The sequence below is a fragment of the Pyrus communis genome, chromosome 7 (genome assembly GCF_963583255.1).
Source record: "Pyrus communis chromosome 7, drPyrComm1.1, whole genome shotgun sequence".
Lineage (NCBI taxonomy): Eukaryota > Viridiplantae > Streptophyta > Magnoliopsida > Rosales > Rosaceae > Pyrus > Pyrus communis.
Window position 1 is genome coordinate 5,322,639 of NC_084809.1, and position 18,952 is coordinate 5,341,590.

The 18,952-nt window shown below is 39.9% G+C and overlaps 3 protein-coding genes and 1 long non-coding RNA gene across 4 annotated transcripts; 2 read left to right on the forward strand and 2 right to left on the reverse strand.

Moving 5' to 3' along the window:
- The first annotated feature begins 4,090 nt into the window (after positions 1–4,090).
- On the forward strand, positions 4,091–5,646 carry LOC137738790 (uncharacterized). Its single transcript, XM_068478263.1, has 2 exons — positions 4,091–4,577; positions 4,669–5,646. Exons 1-2 carry the CDS (start codon positions 4,305–4,307, stop codon positions 5,242–5,244), a joined length of 849 nt encoding a protein of 282 aa, XP_068334364.1. The 5' UTR covers positions 4,091–4,304; the 3' UTR covers positions 5,245–5,646.
- Positions 5,647–8,969: 3,323 nt separating this feature from the next.
- LOC137738737 (uncharacterized) lies at positions 8,970–10,875 on the reverse strand. The gene is made up of 4 exons (XR_011069051.1): positions 10,485–10,875; positions 9,879–9,979; positions 9,452–9,792; positions 8,970–9,268 (listed from the first exon to the last, which is right to left on the reverse strand). It is a non-coding gene; the product is annotated as an uncharacterized lncRNA (long non-coding RNA).
- A 455-nt stretch (positions 10,876–11,330) lies between these two features.
- On the reverse strand, positions 11,331–14,328 carry LOC137740200 (G-type lectin S-receptor-like serine/threonine-protein kinase At2g19130). The gene has a single exon (XM_068480026.1). It carries the CDS (start codon positions 14,269–14,271, stop codon positions 11,764–11,766), a length of 2,508 nt encoding a protein of 835 aa, XP_068336127.1. The 5' UTR covers positions 14,272–14,328; the 3' UTR covers positions 11,331–11,763.
- Positions 14,329–17,640: 3,312 nt separating this feature from the next.
- Positions 17,641–18,767, forward strand: LOC137740391 (universal stress protein PHOS32-like). The gene is made up of 2 exons (XM_068480267.1): positions 17,641–18,413; positions 18,492–18,767. Exons 1-2 carry the CDS (start codon positions 17,732–17,734, stop codon positions 18,500–18,502), a joined length of 693 nt encoding a protein of 230 aa, XP_068336368.1. The 5' UTR covers positions 17,641–17,731; the 3' UTR covers positions 18,503–18,767.
- The last annotated feature ends 185 nt before the right edge of the window (positions 18,768–18,952 follow it).

The following is an 18,952-nucleotide window of genomic DNA, read 5'->3' on the forward strand; positions in this document are numbered from 1 at the left end:
GCAATGTCAAAATCAATATCTATATTCTGCAACAATATAATTAGAGCAGGAAAAAGAAATACTCAGTTCTTAATCGTATATTCATCAATTATGCTAATAGACAATCAAATGGACGGCCTGCCACTATCTCAAACACTCAAACCATAAGTCTCAACCACACCAACCAACTCATTACAAATTGATAACCCATAATCCCCTCCCCCTCCCCTCCCAAAAACAAATAAGAGTTTGGCCAAATTGGATTAATGGTACTCGTGGTGATAAGGTATTCAGAAGATAGTCCGTGTGGTAAAAAAATTAAGATTCAAATCCTCGTAGCAAAGACCAGTTGCAAATTTAATCCGAAAGTGGAATTTCCTTCAAATCTTTGTTAGATGCAGGGAAAAAAAAAAGTCCATCACCACCCTTTTTCTGTTTACCTTATTCTCTTCTTTGTAATTGTAGCTTCGTCAAATCTATGTTAGCAGTAGCATCTGACACACCCCGACCGAGATCAGGGCGTGCTGGCCGTCACACGAAGGTGACGTAGCCATGTGCACGTGCGGAAGCTAATAGAACAGTAATGTAAAAAGTACGAATAATTAAAAACTAGCATACAAGGTACAAAACGAGTGCTAGCGTAAGTGAAATACAAATTCAGAGCAGGTCTAAAGCAGTCCAAAAGAAAAGTTGCGACATAAGTACACCCGAAGGTGACCCTACGCTGGTGAGTATCTGTCAGAAAAGCCGGAAGAACCCTCTGGGAGACCACCGAAACTGCTAAGCAACTAGAACCTGGAGGGGCGCAAAACAAAAGCGTGAGTGGGCAAAAACAAATCTTTTCTAAAACCATTTAGCAAAATACTTTCTAACCCCTCTCCGTAAAACCTGTATACTTCCCAGAAAAATAAACATATATACGTATGTATAGATATGCCAAACATGCTCAAGGGTATACCAATCATGCTCAATAATATGCCATGTCTGAACCTCATAATGAAATGCAAGTGCTCAGGTATAAATCACATCAATAGCGTAACATCTGGCAGTGGGAGTCACCTAACGTGACCTGTACGGCTGCATATAGAGCTCAAATCTCACAATCAATAACTGAACCTGCCCACGAGTCGGAACCACCTAAAGTGGTCTGTACGACAGGCCTGGGTGTAATATATATATACGCTCTAGTGCTACGATCACGTGAAGGCTGTGCGAATAATCGCGGGTTACCTACGAGTCGGAACCACCTAAAGTGGTCTGTACGACAGGACTGTGCACCTAACTTGGATCCAAGCTGAGCGTGTGGTGCGAGAGGTGAACATCACGTGAAGGACTGTGCCCTACTCTGGGCGGGAGCACTAACACCGGGGGTGCAGGTTATGAGCTCTCTAATCATCTCAAACCACTACTGAAATGTAAACATGAATACCACTTACCTGGCACTTACCTGTGCGTCCACAGCACCAAATATACATATGTATATGTGTACCACTACTAATGTATGCAATGATGCATAAACGATAATAATATGGTGCATGGCATAAAACACTTAACCCTTTTTAATCAATTTCTGGGAATATAAATGTATATAGGTATATACGGAAAACAAAAGCCCACTCACTGGTACGTGGAAGGGTCGTAGCCCCCCTGCCTCGAGTGACCACGCTCGTCCTCGGGGTACGTGTCACCTATATGCGAAACAACTATAAAAACGTTAACTTTAAAGCACATAACCAACTTCTCGTAATAACTTCTCATACATTGCTCAAAATGGACAAATGAATATACCAACGTGCTCTACACAACCATATTTTTAGAAAAATTTTCCTCCGCCGCACGCGCCCCCACGTGCCGGCCAAGGCACGGCCACACGCGCCGGCCACGCGCAGGCACGTGCGGCGTACACGGACAGCGTCAACTGACGCCGTGAGGAATATTCCGTTATCTCTAACGGATTCCGTCAACGGCGTCAGGAATATTCCGTCAGATTTGACGGAATATTCCGTCATCTTCTCCGGCCAGACTCCGGCGACGTCGCCGGCGCCGGAAAACTGGAAAAACTTCCCACCGTGTTTTCTCACTCGTTTTTCAACCATTTTTCATGATTCTTGCACCAAAATGAAGCTTAGGACTAGTAGAATCACGATAGACTACTTTTAAAGGCTAAAAACTACGGGATCATACCTGTCTCAAAACTCAAAAATCGCCCAACTTCGAAACCCACGATCTCGACGTCCAATTTCGTCCAACGAGCTACTCCGATGCTCCTTAGGACCTCACTAAGACATCTACGAGCTTCAAAATCCCAAAAACAAGCTAGATTAAGTTTGCATGAACAGTACTCAAAACGGATTACCTTGAATCGACGTGAAAACGGTGAAGTTCTTACCTAAAAATGGTATGGCTGTGTTCCTCTCAGCCTCACGAGTTCGAAGGTGTCCTTAGTTTCCTCGATCTGTGATGGTTTGAGGGGTTTTGGGTTTGTCCGTACAAGTTTGAAGGAAGAAGAAGAAGAAATGGGAGCACGGGAAAGAGAGAGAGAGACAGGGAGAAGACAGAGGGTGAGGGAGAGTGAGACAGTGTGTGTGTGTGGCCCTACACCTGCCAACACCACACAAAACAACCAAAAACATGACGAAACAACCTAGGGGCAAATTTGTAATTTCACATGTACGTTTTGATATTTCCGGGACGGGATGTCACAGCATCAAAATTGTGGGAATGGCCGTGAGCTTGCCGTCTCCGCCACTCAACCCATCTCTCACTCTCCTCCAAATTCACAGGTTGAAACAGGAGTCAACAGTGGAGATCTCGATGTGGAAGAGAAGAAGCCTGGTATTATTTCTTCATATTTTGATGACCTCCGTAGCACGAACCACATAGAGAAGTTCAAGAAATATGAAGCTGACTATAGCCGTTGGTTGACTGCAAAATACTTCTCAAAGAAGAACCTATATGGAGATTGGAGAGGCAACATCTTTGATGAGAGTGTGACAGTACATGATTAGGTTATAAAGTCAAGTAGATGGCCTTGCACCCGCTCATATGCAGACCCGATGCTTGAGTACATGAACCTAAATTTTTTTATGCTTGCATCTAACTGATATTTGACGGAAAGTTTAAGTTTTAGATTAAATTTATTAACAGTCTTCTTCACGAGGGTTTTAATCCTAATTTTTTTTTACCATGAAGCCTATCTTCCTGGTACCTTATTACATGGAGACCATTAATCCGATTCGGCCTAAGAGTTCAGCATAACTTGTAACCCTAAACATGTCTCCCGTGCAGAAAAAGGTTCTAAAGCGAATGTACATACAAGGCTTTCTCTCACAATAGTTAACTACGTGATTAGTTAAAAGACGATTATAATGTGATGACTCAATTGGAAATTATTAAATGGCAATAGGTTAAGAGGTTCGGATCTTGTATACATGAGGATTCCTTGTAAGCCAATATTGGAAAGCAATTCCTAAGGCTTGGGCCACTTGGCTATCAATACTGTAGTAGTCTGAAAACCAATAGAATGGTCCTCCCCTCTGTGCAACAAGAACACGAAAACTAAATCGCCCGATCAACTTATCCATGGAGCCAAATGCCCTTAATCAAGGTTAGTAAAATTGTGTGTTTTAATTGCACGAAACACTAAATTAACCACAAGCGCATGTCTGGGAGAGATTTTTCAGTGTGACCGGCACACGAGGTGGTACATCACATGTCGTTATACAAATGATGAGATATGTGTGCTAAAAAGTTAATAACTTAAAAAATAAAATTTCCCACCATTTATATAAAAACACGTAGTGTATCACCCGTGTTCCCATCACAATAAAAAATTTCTCCATGTCTTGGGTCAAATATTATAGTTTTTATATTAAAATATGAGTATCCAGCGAAGAATCAAAACTAATGATTAAAAAACTAACTAATTTAAAATCAAAATCTTGGGATAACATAGCATATAAATCATCTGTGTGACAAAAGCTTTTAATTTTTTTGGATGGCTTTTACCAAGATTCAATAAATAAACTCCATATGGTACACTCTTGTTAAGAGAGAGAACCCCCTCGTATATATCTCCCAAAAGTCGCAAAGTTCCAACCGATCACTCTTTGTCTAGTAATTGAACAAGACACCAATGCCGGCCTCCAGCACCCAAAACTCCCAAAAGAAAACAGAGTCTCTCTTTCTCTTCTTGCTCTTTCCTCGTTTTGACCAAAACCTTAACCCATTTACCTCCTCCGATATATGTAACCTTCAAACCCCAATAATTATCCCATCTTAAACAAGCCCGTTTAGGCGTTTCTTTTTGTTGTTGTTAACAGGCAATGAAGAAAAACGTCTCGAAGTCAAAACCCAAGTTTTTGCACTGTTTCCGACCGGTGGACGTGGACATGGTGTTCGAGACCAAAGCTGTCCGGAGGAGACAAGTTCGGACTGTCGAAAACAAGGAGGACAAGAAGGCGGCTCGGGTGACGAAAACCATGTCTCTGGACAGAGGGTTTTCTTCTCCGGCGGATTCAGTGAACTCGAAAATGCCTCCTCGTCCGAGCCGAACTTTTTCGAAGGCGGTGAAAGCCGTGGTGTTCGAAACTATCTTGGTCAGTGTTCTGAAATCCTTAATCTTTGATGGATTATAGATTCAGGGTTTTTTTTTTTTTTTTTTTAACAATGTTTTTCTGTATTTTGCAGGCGAAGAAAGCTCGTGATCGGAAAGTTTGCCGGCAGGACTCGTTCGGATCAAAGCGGTGTTTTTCGCTCAGAAGCGAGGCGTCTCTGAATTTGGGAGGCGATGAGTCGGTGAAGAAATTTGAAGAAACAAAACCAATTTCTGAAATGTCATTACATTCTCGTTCTTCCAGTTCATCATCGTCCGCATTATCTTCTTCGAGTTCGGTTTCGGAATCCAAAAGGTTGTCCAAAACTTTCTCGGACCCGACGAAACAGAGCCTCCGGAATCCTCAAAACCCCGCGGCGAAACCAAAGAATACGGAAGTGGTGTGCTCCGGTTTCAACTCCGGAACATATTTTCTTCTCATCAGCCTTGCAGTGACGGTGTTTTGGGGCAAGGCGATTGCAATCCTTGTCTCGTCGATCTGGCTCTACTTTTTTCCGTGGCGGAGTTCATGTAAAATATCGCCGGAAAATGTGAGGAGGTGGTCGGATGCGGAGTGCAGGGACAATAACAAGAGGGTAATAATGGAAGGGTTGATTGAGAGGAAAAACCACCTCCACCACCACCACCAGCAGGGGGAGAGAAGGCAGTAAATTTCGACGTGAAAATTATCTGTTTCGTGTTTGATGCAGCTTCTGGTTGGAAAGGACATCAGAGTTTTAATTGTGTAGGTGCCTTGTGGTACATGAGGAGAAAAACAGAACAATCTGTATTTACATTTACTTCTCCTCTGTTTTGTTTTTTTTTCTTGTGACCTGTGACTTTTATGTGGTTTAAGTTCTATAGCCATGCCACAGAAAATTGGAAGTGGTTTTTCGTATTTGTGTTTGATTGTGAAGAAAATCTTGATTGTAACCAGGGATACCTCTTAGGCTACAATTTTTATATTTAGTACTCAACCGATAAGCATCTCTTGCTTTGCTTTCGCTCTCTTGTGGGCGGGTGCTCACTAATCACAATATAAAAGTGCCTCACTCATCATGTGATTTATCGGTGACAAGGCAAAATCACTCCTAATTGTTGTTTAGGCAAATTTGAGAAAAATCCAATACTTATGAGATTTGGCACACCATATCTTCACAATGTTGATTTGAGAAGTTAAAACGTTAATAAAAACTTGTGCATAACCTTGTAAATTGAGATAAATTTCTATATAATGTCTGCCTAGAGTAATTCTCTCACATTAAGTGAGCTCAGTATGGGGTCAAATGTGATCAAAATAAACAGGGTTTCACACTTTTGCGAAACCCTCAAAGAAAATTAGAAGTGGGTATGTATATTTAATTGTGAAAAATATGATTAAAATCTCGATTGTGACCGGATATTTATCCAAAGATATGAATCTATATCCAATATGCAATCAAATGATTTCCCATGCTTTGTTTTTACTCCGCTCATGTACTTTGTGTCCCTTACTCGCTACATACAAGTGTCTCATTCATCACGTGATATCTCTATTCATCAATGTGCTTTTAACCTCTTTATGGTGTCAATATGAGGTCATTGTTTAGACAAATTTGAGAAACACTCGATGCTTATACTATTTGGCACACCATACACCACAATGTGGTGGATTTGAGCAGTAAAATCTTATAAAAACGTGTACATAAACTGCAACTGATGCTGATGCGCACATTGCACATTCTTAGATATTTATTAAAGATACTTTTCTTTTTCTAATTTCTCAGCATTATTTATCGAGGAGGTTCCAAAGCATCTCTCCCATGAAGGATCAACTTAGCTATCAATGCACTATCTGTTCTTGTCCATTTTGGTTGGTGCTTTGGGCATATGAATGTACGTAAATAGGGCAAAATGGCCTCCTCGATTTAAACCACGCAATTGATCTCATGCCAATATCGAAAGATCTCAAAATTGAAAAATTGTATAGTGTGTCAGGAACATAATTTAGTATACAAAATGTCATAGTATAAGTGATTGTAAATTTCTTTTTTAAAGTATTTAATCACTTATATTATGAAATTTAATGTCTGAAATGTATTTCCAGTACACTAAAATATTCTTCGTAAAAATTTGAATATCATTAAAGATCTAGAGAGGCATACAATTCTTTACTACCCTCCCAAAATTCATAAAGATGGTTTGATTTGATTGGGAAACTTCTTTTGTCAAAAAAATTACTGCGCCTGTCATAATATTAATCTCAGTATATTAAATGGGTGTTTACCACGAGGATTGTAGGTAGTTGAAGTAATCGTTTCCTGTGAAGTTGTAATGTTAAAATAAAATGGGAGATCACATTTTTATTATAAGCGAAGTGAAAAGTAATGCATGCGATGAATTATACATTCGATAAAATAATTTTATTAACTGTTATTATATGTACACATTACACATCATGTGATTCTTAAATGTGACACACAAATGTAGTCTTTTTAATATTTTCCAAACAAAGCATGAGAGAAGTATTGATTTGGTTTATGATCTAACCGAATTATGCAACTTATCAATGGTAAAGAATAAGAGATTCTTAAGTATCATCAGTTATATACTTATATGTGCTTATTTCTCTTAGCAAACAAACTATTTGATAAGATAATACACATAATTATATACAATATGGGATATAAATAGATTTTTTAACAAGAAGTTAGAGTGCAAGGTATCATAGATTTATATATGGTTCAATGACCCATGACTGTGCTATTACAATGTTTGAGCTTTGAAGTTTTTTTTCCTTCCCCCTCTTTCTTTAATTAAAGGGAATATTTTTGCTCGTCGTTCTCAAGTGATTGTAATGTTAATCACCTTATTTATTATCATGAGATGAGTTTATATTTCGATATTTGTGTAATAGATTGATATAAATCTTAATATTTAAACTCATCAAATTGTAATAAATAAACTGATGAACATTACCAACATTTGAAAGTGCTGAACAAAAATACACCCTTAATTAAATCAAATCAAAATAAAAAGTTGTCTTTTGCTCTTTTTCTCTACTCTTTTTTTTGTTCAAGCTCTTTTTCTCTACATTGATTAATAAAAAGATCAAGTGGCTAGGCAGGGATTTATTTAAGGTTTTTATGTCTTTCAACTGTAAAAGGAAGATCAGAAAGAAAGGGACAGCGTGCTCTGCTTTTATCTAGATATTTATTGCAAAAGCTAGAGAAAAAGATAAGTGTTAGGTCACTCACTTAATAAAACCCCAAAAAATCACACATATTCTTGTTTTTGCATTCAACAATTAATGGAGAAGAATTTCTATAGTACGAGTATATTGTTATAATAATGTTTTATATCAATAATAAAAGTGTGGAACAAATAATAAAAATGAGGCTCACATCCGTTCCATGCGCAATTCAACTACAAGAAGACCTGAGCCATGGACTACACTTTTCTCCAAGCTCATATGTTCACGGCAAAGAGATAAGACGAGATTAAAAATAAAATTAATAACTAATTATTACTTTAAGTTTTCGTGGGCAAATACTTAATTCCTCTATTCAAAGAAGCACAGTTAAATTCAATCAAGTATTCTACGAGATAATTCTAAGATGATATCTTTGAAATTATTTCCTGCTTCATTCAAAAGATGATACACTTTGGTCAATTAGATGGCGACAGAGATCTATTGGCCAAACAACACACCCGACCCACCCCCCCCCCCCCCCAAAAAAAAATTAAGTGCATATGGCTTTGGTCTTTGATCAAAGTTGTTTAATTGTCCTGTAGGTATAATTTTGTCAAGACTGAAAACAACAAATTCTTGCTAAGTATATGTAGAGAAAAACAACATTATCCGTTTATTATTAGCACAAAATGTCAATGTGGCAATATACAAATAACATACAAGTCATTCTCAAACTTAATGGGCATTGAGGCAGGCACTGCAACTCTGCCGTGTGGCAGTTTCTTAACACCAATACAAGTCATAAGAGATGACTGGATGTAAGTACAAACCATAAAAAGAGGGCACAATAACAATAATGGATGCAAAAAGGCACCCAACTCTTTGTTTTGCAGCCTTGGAGTTTCACATGTTCCTTGAGATTTAGTTAAAGGCTTTTGCATCAATAGCAAGCTACGGGATGAACCCTCTCAGGCCAAGAGATTCTTAGTTATCTTCGGTTTCATATCTCCTTTTGTCTAATTGTTTTATCAAAGAATCACCAAGTTACGTGATGAGAGGCAAAGACACGAAGGGATTCTCTCCTCCTGTGACATGTACACACTTTTCATGGAATTCTAGAACAAAGATGAAAAAGGAACATCACTAAATCAATTTCAATTTGTTATCTAAAAACTAAGACACAGAACAGAAGAACAGAAGAACAGAAGAGTACATTTCCTTCTCCTTTTACCCTTTACAGATCCTTATCCATTTACAATTCTTCTTCCCTTTCCAATTTTCGCTATGTAGGCCAACTCAGATCACAAAATCAGTTCACTACGCAGGCAAACTCAAATTCACAAAACCGGAAAGAGATGGTATTAGTTGTATGTAACTATTTATGATGTGTTCTTCGAGAAATGAAGAACTCGTAATCCGGCTGCCTGTTGGAGACCATGACTTGATCCTTGCAAACGCAAACTCTTGCAAAACTTAATGCATAATCCTCCAATGTTCTGAGCCTTTCTTTGAGAATTTCTGCACTGTTAGAAGTAGATTCATTTGAAGAATGTCCGAAAGGCGTTTTGGGATCAAACCAGCATTCACCCTACAAGAAGGATATCCAGAACAAGTTTCTAAGCGGGAATTTATCAAGAGTGAGCGAAGAGTCTATGCATGAAAAGTTTAACTTTTTAAATTCTAAGCCTCATACTACTAGGACTTACAGTGTTTCCAGACACTTGCAAACTGTCACGGAGCGTGGTTTTATGCTCGTCAGTATTAATAGTTGATGTCTTTTAATGGCTTCCAACCCTTTCAGTGACTAACTGTTACATAGAAAGAGTGATACTGACTAAAATCTAGAGCATGAAAGACACAGTATTGATTTCTTACATGTGCATTGTGGCTTTGCAATCCTAACACAGGGCGGTGACTTGTGTACTTATTGGCAAGATCTACTGAAATAGGTCTCCGTACAAAATGTCCAAGTGAATGGTAAGTTAAGAATGTTGCACGCAAGTTCCCTTCTGGAATTCGATACATAGGGTACTAGGCCACTGAAAACCTGAAAGCCGAATTTACCCAACTTTCTTCACTATGCTAAAAATTAGTTACATATAAAGAAAATTGAGTAGAAAAACTGATTCTCACCAAGACTCAGGATGTAAATCGTGCGAACTCAGACAATCTAGCTTTGATGGATCGCCAAACATGTGATGATAGAAGTTTCAACGTCGGTTAGCTCCAGAATTCTGCAATCAAACAGGAATATCTAGCTATTAAACCAGTGACATCGTATGTCAGAAACAAAAGGATAAACAAGCAAATAAGAGAAGTGAAGAACATACAGAAGACCAAAGCATGAAACTCAATTACGAACCAACATAGTTGTTATGAACACTTTTTGAGTTCTTTGAGCGCATGCCGAGATTCTTATATGTAACCTGTGTATAGGATATCGGGCAATTTCTCACAGCCTAATCAACTTACTTTTTTCCTTCCATTGTTGTTTCAAACATGAAACAACCCTACCGTATCATTGTTTTTATATTTTAAAGGTTCATTTCTATATCTTTGAGTTTCTATCTCTCAGTCTCAGTTCAATAACTTGATAATGTGCGTACAGAAACTGAACAGCTAGAGAAGTAAATGAGCATTGTTAACATCAAATCCAATTTTATTACTGTCTACACAAACTTTGCTAGTACAAGATGAATAGAACGATGATATCTTATCGTAAGAGTAGTAAGAACATACTTAATGCACAAGGGCTTTCGCTAACATGGCGTCTCAGATTCAAAAAAATTCAAATATGAGCTCAAAATCAGGTGACCATTCTAGACTGGACAGGCCACTTCCGTCATGTTTCTCTGTCCTTGCCTGAAGATGGTTCAACTCTGCTGCTTTTGAAGAATGTGTGAAATTTAATGTCTTGGAACCATGGTTATGGGGTCGAAACAATTGAACAGCGGGAAAGTAAGGAACAAAATGGGCACATAATGGCATTGAACCATTGAAGTTTTATGAATCATCTGCCTGGACCTCCAATCCGTCGTTCCCTGGTTTCTCGTACTAGTTCCAAACACATTTTTTATGCACATATGAAGAAGCAATAACAGGAGCAGCGCAGTGGCTAAATCTTTCAAACTCTGCAAGTGGACACCCCATTGTAAGCTGACCAAGCTCGGATGCTAATTGCATTCTGTAACAAGCAAGTATTTAGAGCTTCCACTGCCATTTGTGAGCCTATCAGGAACTCGCCGGCGTCCTTTGGTCTTCAACCATTTGCTTCATAACCGTTACTTTCAATTTTCTGATTCTCTATTTCAGCAAAGGCCTTATGAAATGTTGGTAGTCATAGGACGCCGAAGGCAATTGTTGGCTAAATATTGGGCAGTCAACAGTATCATCTCACAAGCTTGCATTTGCAACCTTGTATTTGGAAGGAATAGGAGGGTTAGGGTCGACTTTGCAGTTTAGGGTTGTGAAATTTGGGAATTTGGGGGTGATTTGGGAATTATTTGGAGCTAATTAGTGTGATTAAGGTTTCAATCTTCGTCTCAGCATTCAGGATGTTTATTTATGTCAAGAAAATGGTGGGGCCCAACTGACGACGATAAAAATTTGAGCGGGAGGTTTGGGTAAGATGGCCAAAATACCCTTTACCTTCTGTTTAGGTTAAGGAAAATGCCCAATATGAATGTATCACAGTGTCACTTAACGTCCTTCCTTGAGGATGGATTGACGAAGGTACCACGTACCATTCTATGATTCAAGTAAAATTTTCAAGTTTGAGAAAGAAAAAATAAAGTTTTCAAAACTAACGGTCTATCACTTATGCATTATGATATGAACCATTGCTTATTGGGATATTTGAATAATATTACAACATACCTCATCAGAAGCTATCTATACACACACACACACACACACTAACACATAGAGATACACACACACACACACACACACTAACACATAGAGACAATTACTTGAGGATCAAACTCAATGACCAGATAGAAAAGGCACATCAAAATGCTCACTGATGCTCTTCAGATCTCTTGGAGATGGTTGAAGATGGGGAGCTCTTGGTTTGAGAGGAAGCCGTTGATGTGTTATTGCTCCGTGGGCGTGAACTCTGGCTCGAGGATGACTCAGTGAAGAAGATTATCTGCTCCTGGTCGTCTCCTAACAGTTGAAGAGCTCTCGGAATTGGCGGCAAGTTGACATCGGAAACCGCCTCGAGGATTTGTACCACCAGCCCCATAGACGGCCTCCGGGCCTCATCATCTTGGACACACCAGCAAGCAACTCTACAAACCCTTGTGAGCTCTTCTACATCCACAATGCCATCGAGCCTCGGGTCTAATAGGCTCAGCACATCGCTTTCTGGAGTACTAATCTTGCTAGCAGCATAAGTTGGGAAGAACCTAACTTTCCCATCTTCAGATTGCTCAGAGTTTCTTCTCCCCGACACGAATTCAAACAGCATCATTCCGTAGCTGTACACATCCGCTTTCACTGTGATCGCCACGCCCGAAATCCACTCCGGTGCAAGATAGCCTCTTGTCCCTCTCATGGTAGTCAAGACCCTGCTGAACTCTCTTCCAACAAGCTTTGCAAGGCCAAAGTCTGCCACTTTGGGGCAAAGTTCAGCGTCCAAGAGAATGTTTTCCGGCTTTATGTCACAATGTATGATGCAATCTCTGCATTTCTCGTGAAGATAAGCCAACCCTCTTGCTGTCCCAAGTGCAATTTGGTACCTTGTTTTCCAACTCAAGACATTCGGATGCTGATCGTTGAAAAGGTGAGAGTCTAAAGACCCATTCGGCATGTAATCATAAACCAACATCCTTTTAGCACCTTCAGAGCAGAACCCGCGAAGGCGGACAAGGTTGACATGTTGGATTGTCCCAATTGTGCTCACTTCTGTTCTGAATTGCTTTTCCCCTTGGCTAACACTTTCAAGCTTCTTCACTGCTATGACAGACGAATCAGGCAATGTCCCTTTGAAAACAGAACCAAAACCTCCTCCCCCCAATTTTTCAGAGAAGTTCTTCGTTGCATCTTGCATCTCTCTGTACCCGAATGCCATCAACGAACCCTCTACTGCTTTTCCCATTCCAGTCCCTCGCTTTCTCTGTCCCAAGATTACAAACACAATAAGGCCTAAAAGGACTGCTAAGCCGGCAGCTGAGCCTGCCACAACACCAACAATCAATCCCTTGTTACTTTTAGAATTCTTAAACTCAGAAGCTGCAAGTCTGAGGTATAAAGTTATTCCCTGGTCGACACTTGATGTTAGTTGTTGCAAATTCAAGAGCTCTCCTTCCCAAATCGAACATCCACTTGTGTTATAAGAATAAGCAGTGCAAGAGCAGTTTCTAAGGCAGAACGATTCACATTCCGCAATATTCCCAACCTCCACAGATTGTTCATTTTCAGGCAATGACATGCTAGGAAGTTCAAGAAACCGGTCTGGCTTCCTGTTCGCACTAGTAGCATTTTCACAATGCAGATCGGTTTTTCTCTTACACCCACCAGAGTAGTCCTGCAAATCCCAATCTCTCTTCGCCTTTGGCTCAAAACCGTTCAAGCAATTACAGGAGAGGGCGCTTTCCTGATTGCAAGTTCCGAAGGCGCCACACAAATCATAAACTTCGCATCGTTGTCTTGGTTGAGACCAAAACATATTCCATTGCCTGGAAGGCTCCAACCATGTCAGCTGTTGAATCTGCCCCGAAGTATCCATCAGGAATCGAGAAATTATCTTTGGATCATAAACAGAATAGGTGAAGTAACTCTCGTTTGCGTTCGTAACAAAGCTGAAGTTGTATATATAATTGAGCCTCATTTCCGGAACCCAGCTGAAAAGCTTTGATTTTGCATCCCATGGTCCACTACTCCAATACTGCCTAGACCTATTCCACCGTAAGAAATACGCATCGCTCCCGTTCGGGTCTAACTCGAGCGAGAAAAGACCCGGTGCAGGATCCTCCGAACTCTTCCATGAAGTAAGAATTTGGGTTTGTTTGGTAACAGCGTTAAACCCAATTCTAGCTCCTGGCAGCCATGTATGAGCCGGATGATCAAAGCTTTGCCATAACGGCTCTGACGTACTATTACTAGACCCCTCTCTCAAGACCAGGTTTCCGGCATCCAAAAGAAGTGCAGTGGCGGTGGAGGAGGAGGTTAAATTCGTTGACCAAACGGGGGTTTCGGACTCGTTAAAGAGAACTAAATTACCATCTGAAATCCTTAAAACCGAAGAAAATCTATCGGAAACAGGTTTTTCTCTGTTTGCCACCCAAACTATGGTCCTCTCGGATACTAGTTGTTTGGTGTACCATATGCCGATGTAGAAGTTTGAAGAATTACCTGGTGCGAAGAAACCGAGCTCGAAAACACCACCGGCGGAGACAATGGTTTGATCACCGGAGAGAGATTGGTTGGCGGTGATGGAGTCGGCTGCAAGGGAGACATGGGTTTTGAGGAAGAAGAAGAAAACAACTGAAAGCACCAATCTTTTCTTGGTTTTGGTATCCATGGCTGCTCAAAGCAAATTTGCAGACAAAGTTTAAAGAGAGAGAGAGAGAGAGAGAGAGAGAGAGAGAGATTTTTGGGCCATATAGTTTTGGTCATTGGGTGGAGGGTGAACTTGGGCAGCTACGGACAGGGTCAAAGTAAAAATCACATCCATGAGCGCCTAAAATTCAAAGGTGAGCTTTTTTCTTCTCCTTTCCAAAAATCCAACCGAGAATCCATTGCCGGTTTGGAAGTAAATTTTTGTCATGAGGTCAGCCAACCAAACAGTAGAATTGGACAACATCAACTATATTACTATGTGAGTTTTTTCGGTCCCGAAAGAATGAATTGTCGTGATCAAATATAATTGATTGTGTAAGCGAGAATTTATTCCGTCCGATTAATGTTTAATTAATGTCATTTAGAGTTGATTGAGTTTTTGAAGCGGTTGTAATCTTTTTATACAAGTCATTTGTATTAAACATTGTAATCATTCAAAAATTAATCAATACAACCCTTTGGAATTTCTCTCAAATTTCTGATGGATTCCAGACTTTATTCTACAAGGAAGTACGTTAGTAACTCTTTTATTGCTTTGTACTGCGTCACATTTGAACAAACTTTATACACCATCAACAACAATTCATCGGTGAAGACCATTTCCACCAAATAACCTACGGAAGAGAACAAAGTTGAGAAATTGGACCCGACTGCAAGATTTTCCTTTCATTGTTCTGACGTGTTGAAAAGGCAACACAAACCCCTTTGATTAATTTTTGTTTCAATGCTAATTTCTGTTGTTGTAACCCTTCTTCCAGGGCAACTATTTTTCCATTCAAATTAAACATCTTTGTAACTTTGACGCTGGCGGTTCAGCAGGAGCATTGCGTATGATTTGGTTGCAGGTATCCATCTTGACCTGGTCTAGGCTTTTTCTGCACTATAGCCTTGCTAGCTCTGTTGGAGTTGGAGTTGAGCACCCAACAGAGCCAGCAAAGCTACACAAAAGTTTCTAGATTACTAGAGTTGCCCCGATGTTTTATGGAAAAATAGCCTTTTGCTGGCTCTCTTGGGAGCTCAGCTTTCCAACATGGACAAACTTAGGACTTATATGAAAACAGTAACGTTATCGCATGTGTAAAGAAATCGTCCCAAATAAGGCACAAACCGGTTATTTTCAGTTGTGGATAGACATGGAATAATAATAGAAATTAGGGTTTATTACACTTTGGACCTTTGTGATTAGAATTCAGCAAAAGTTTGGTTCATGTCTTTCAAAATTAACAAGAACAATCCTTAAAGTTATAAGATGTTTACATTATTAGCGTATCGGTCTGTCTAACTATCAAGCTAACTATTATTTTTTGACGTGACAATTGGTTGTTTTTTCCTTGCATGAATACAGGATTAATACCAAGTTGACTGTTTTTGATCAATTATTATATCTCAGAGGTTGAGGTTCCATTTTAAGAATAAAGTTACTATTGTTATACAAACTAAGGGTGGGCTTGATTTCATTCGGTTTAGTTTCTTCTCAAAGCCAAAAATAAAAACGAAATTATTATTTGGTTCGGTTTTGCAATTTTTTTTTTTGGCGTATTGGTTTTTCGTTTAGTTTTGAAATTTTTCAAAAAAAAAAAAAATCTTTTTCTTTTTTACTTAGAAATTGGAGAGAAAATGAAGAAATGTTATCTAGGGAATAAGACTATCAACATAATTGGGCTTAAAGTTAAGTTTTTACCTAGCTTGGGATTGAAATTAGACTAATAGTTGACTTGAAATTGGACTTTAGAAAATGAATATCCAACATAAATAAAAAATATATTGATTTGTATCTCACTCGGTTCGGTTTTTGAACCACCAAAACTAAAACCTAACCAATCATTTTTGGTTTAGTTCGGCTTTCAACCGATTTGGATTTTCGACTTCGGTTGGATATTCGGCACAATTTTTTCAATCTTCAATTTTTCGAGCCCACCTCTATTTGAGATCTTAGTTGGGTCGGTCAAAGAAGATCAACGAGGAAAGTCGACACCATGGCCCAAAGAGAGCCTCAAAAGGGAGCCGAACTGCCCGTAAGTGCAGTGAGCCCCAGCGGCACAAGAGGGCTCAATCATCCCACAAGTCCAAGGGGCAACTACGGAGTATGGACCGAGTCGCTCTGCGCTACCAACAATTCCCTGCTGTAGGTAAAACTGAATCGAACTAAAATCGTCTTATTTGGTTTACTTACAATTTAAAAATAGGGAATTTTAACGAAAAGTTCTTGGTACTGTTTATTTTAACAAAAAAATTATATTTTTACACTAAAAAGTCAATCCTGTTACTATTCACTTTACCCTTTATTTTGTCATTTTCGTTAAAACTCAAAGTTTTCAAGTCATTTTCATTAGTTTTCCTTTAAAAATATTATTACCGGCAAGGGACGTTTGATCAATGGTTCAGGCTTTGGACCAAAACGAAACTGGGTCGTCGCAGCAACAGCAGAAGTAATAGTGTTGCACGACTAGTAATTCAGGAACACAAGATTCTTCATCCAAAGACTTTAACCACAGTAGGGACAAAGAAACTTGATGAGCATTTGTTCTTGCACTTGAACTCAACACATATTCATGGTCTCAATTTATAGAGTTTTGACAAAAATGGAAAAGAAGAATTTGTGGAGCGAGGAGTAGGCGTTACATGATGACGGGACGACCAAACTTGGTTCTTTTTATTTTTATGAACCTTGGTTTAGTTTGGTTTCTTTGCGAGTCTTGGTTTAAGATTGAATTAAAAAAAGTGATGCCTTGTGACTATGCAACTTTATAATTAAGTCATGGGCACTCCTAATTCGTAAGTCACAGTATTTCAGCCTCACTCTGTTGCGCCTGTTATTTTATGTGGATGTCTGTACATAAGACCTTCTCCTCGAGAATGCTCTCAAACCTAATGGTGCTGTGTCATCCAAGAATGATCAGTGAGTAGGGTTTCCCTCGACTTGGACATGAGAGCCTTTCCAGCTATCTCCAGCTTCTATTTGTAATTGATAGTCTGATATGAATAGGATAGAATGGTAAAGGCCGTTCAAACACATGACTCACACTCACAGCCAAAAATGACCTCCTCTTCACAACTTGGTTCCAGCGAGCTTTTAAAAGCCCACACAATTCTATACTGATTTCGCATCGTTTATCTGAGTGAATAAATTAAACGAAAACAACAAACATCACTAAACAGAAATATACGAGAGACTATAAAATTTGTGTGCCTAATGTTTTATGTTTTACCGTCTAAATAATTCATGCGACAAGAAAATAAATAAAAAAGATAATACAACAGTTATACGGTAAAATCTCTCCTAACCCTATATATATATGTGGATGATTAATTTATCAATACTTCAAATAGAACCTCCTCCTTAACAGTATTATAGTTGCGAACCCATCAAATTCCCACCGAAGTCCCAAGTACGCAAAGTACTCGATCGTAACTTCGAAACAATGAACCAGCCACCGCCCGTACACATCCAACCATCCTCCCCGCGGCTAACCAACACGATCACCCCAACACCTGATGGAACCCACCGGAAGGTCGCGATCGCCGTCGATTTAAGCGAGGAGAGCGCCTTTGCCGTCCGATGGGCCGTCCAGAACTACCTTCGACCGGGGGACTCTGTCGTCCTCCTCCACGTGCGACCCACCAGCGTCCTCTACGGCGCCGACTGGGGCTCCGTCGACCCCAACGACGCCGTCTCCTCCTCATCCGAGTCGCAGCAGAAATTGGAGGACGACTTCGACGCCTTCACCACCACCAAGGCAGCGGACCTGGCGCAGCCGTTAGTGGAGGCGCAATTTCCGTTTAAAATCCACATAGTGAAGGACCACGATATGAAGGAGCGGCTCTGCTTGGAAGTCGAGAGGCTCTGGCTCAGCGTCGTCATCATGGGCAGCCGCGGCTTCGGCGCCACCAAGCGTGCCGCAAAGGTCGGCAGGCTCGGCAGCGTCACTGATTACTGCGTGCAACACTGTGTCTGTCCAGTTGTGGTTGTGAGGTATCCTGATGACTCGGACAGGTCGGGCGCTGGCGGTGAACCCGATGGCCCGGTGGAGCTCCACCCGGTGCCGGAAGAGGACCCGGAGGAATTCAACGACGGTTCCTCCTCCGATAACAATGACGCTCATGGTAAATTCCTTTTGCCCTGAACTGTAAATTACACTAAATAATCGTAAATTGACCCCTTTTTCTCTTGTTATGTTGCAGAAGTTGAATAAATTGAAGGTTGCGGGGTTTACATAGCAAATTTAAATGGATTTATGGCTACTCTTGTAATTTCGTATTTGTTCTGCAAGTGTTTTGACCTTGCGTTCTCTCATTGTCAGACTGTAAAAATTGTGGTGGTGAATTTGACTGTTCGTCTCAGTTTGTATAATTGCAATGCATTTTTTGATTTTATAGCTTTACCCTGGTAATTGGTAATTATCTTTTACGCATTTTGGTCAAAATGGTCATGTAGATTGTGGAAGTTCCTCACCTTGGTCTTGAGATTTGAAATCAATAAAAGTAATTCATGAGTTTGTCCACCGTTCTATTAATTTTAAATCTCAGGTACCAAAGTGAGAAGTTATCTCGCCTTTGAGACCATTTTGGCAGCCTGTTTTTTATTTTTCTACTCAGGAAACAAAGAAATCAAACATAGAACTTCGGGTGTAGGCAAATGTTGC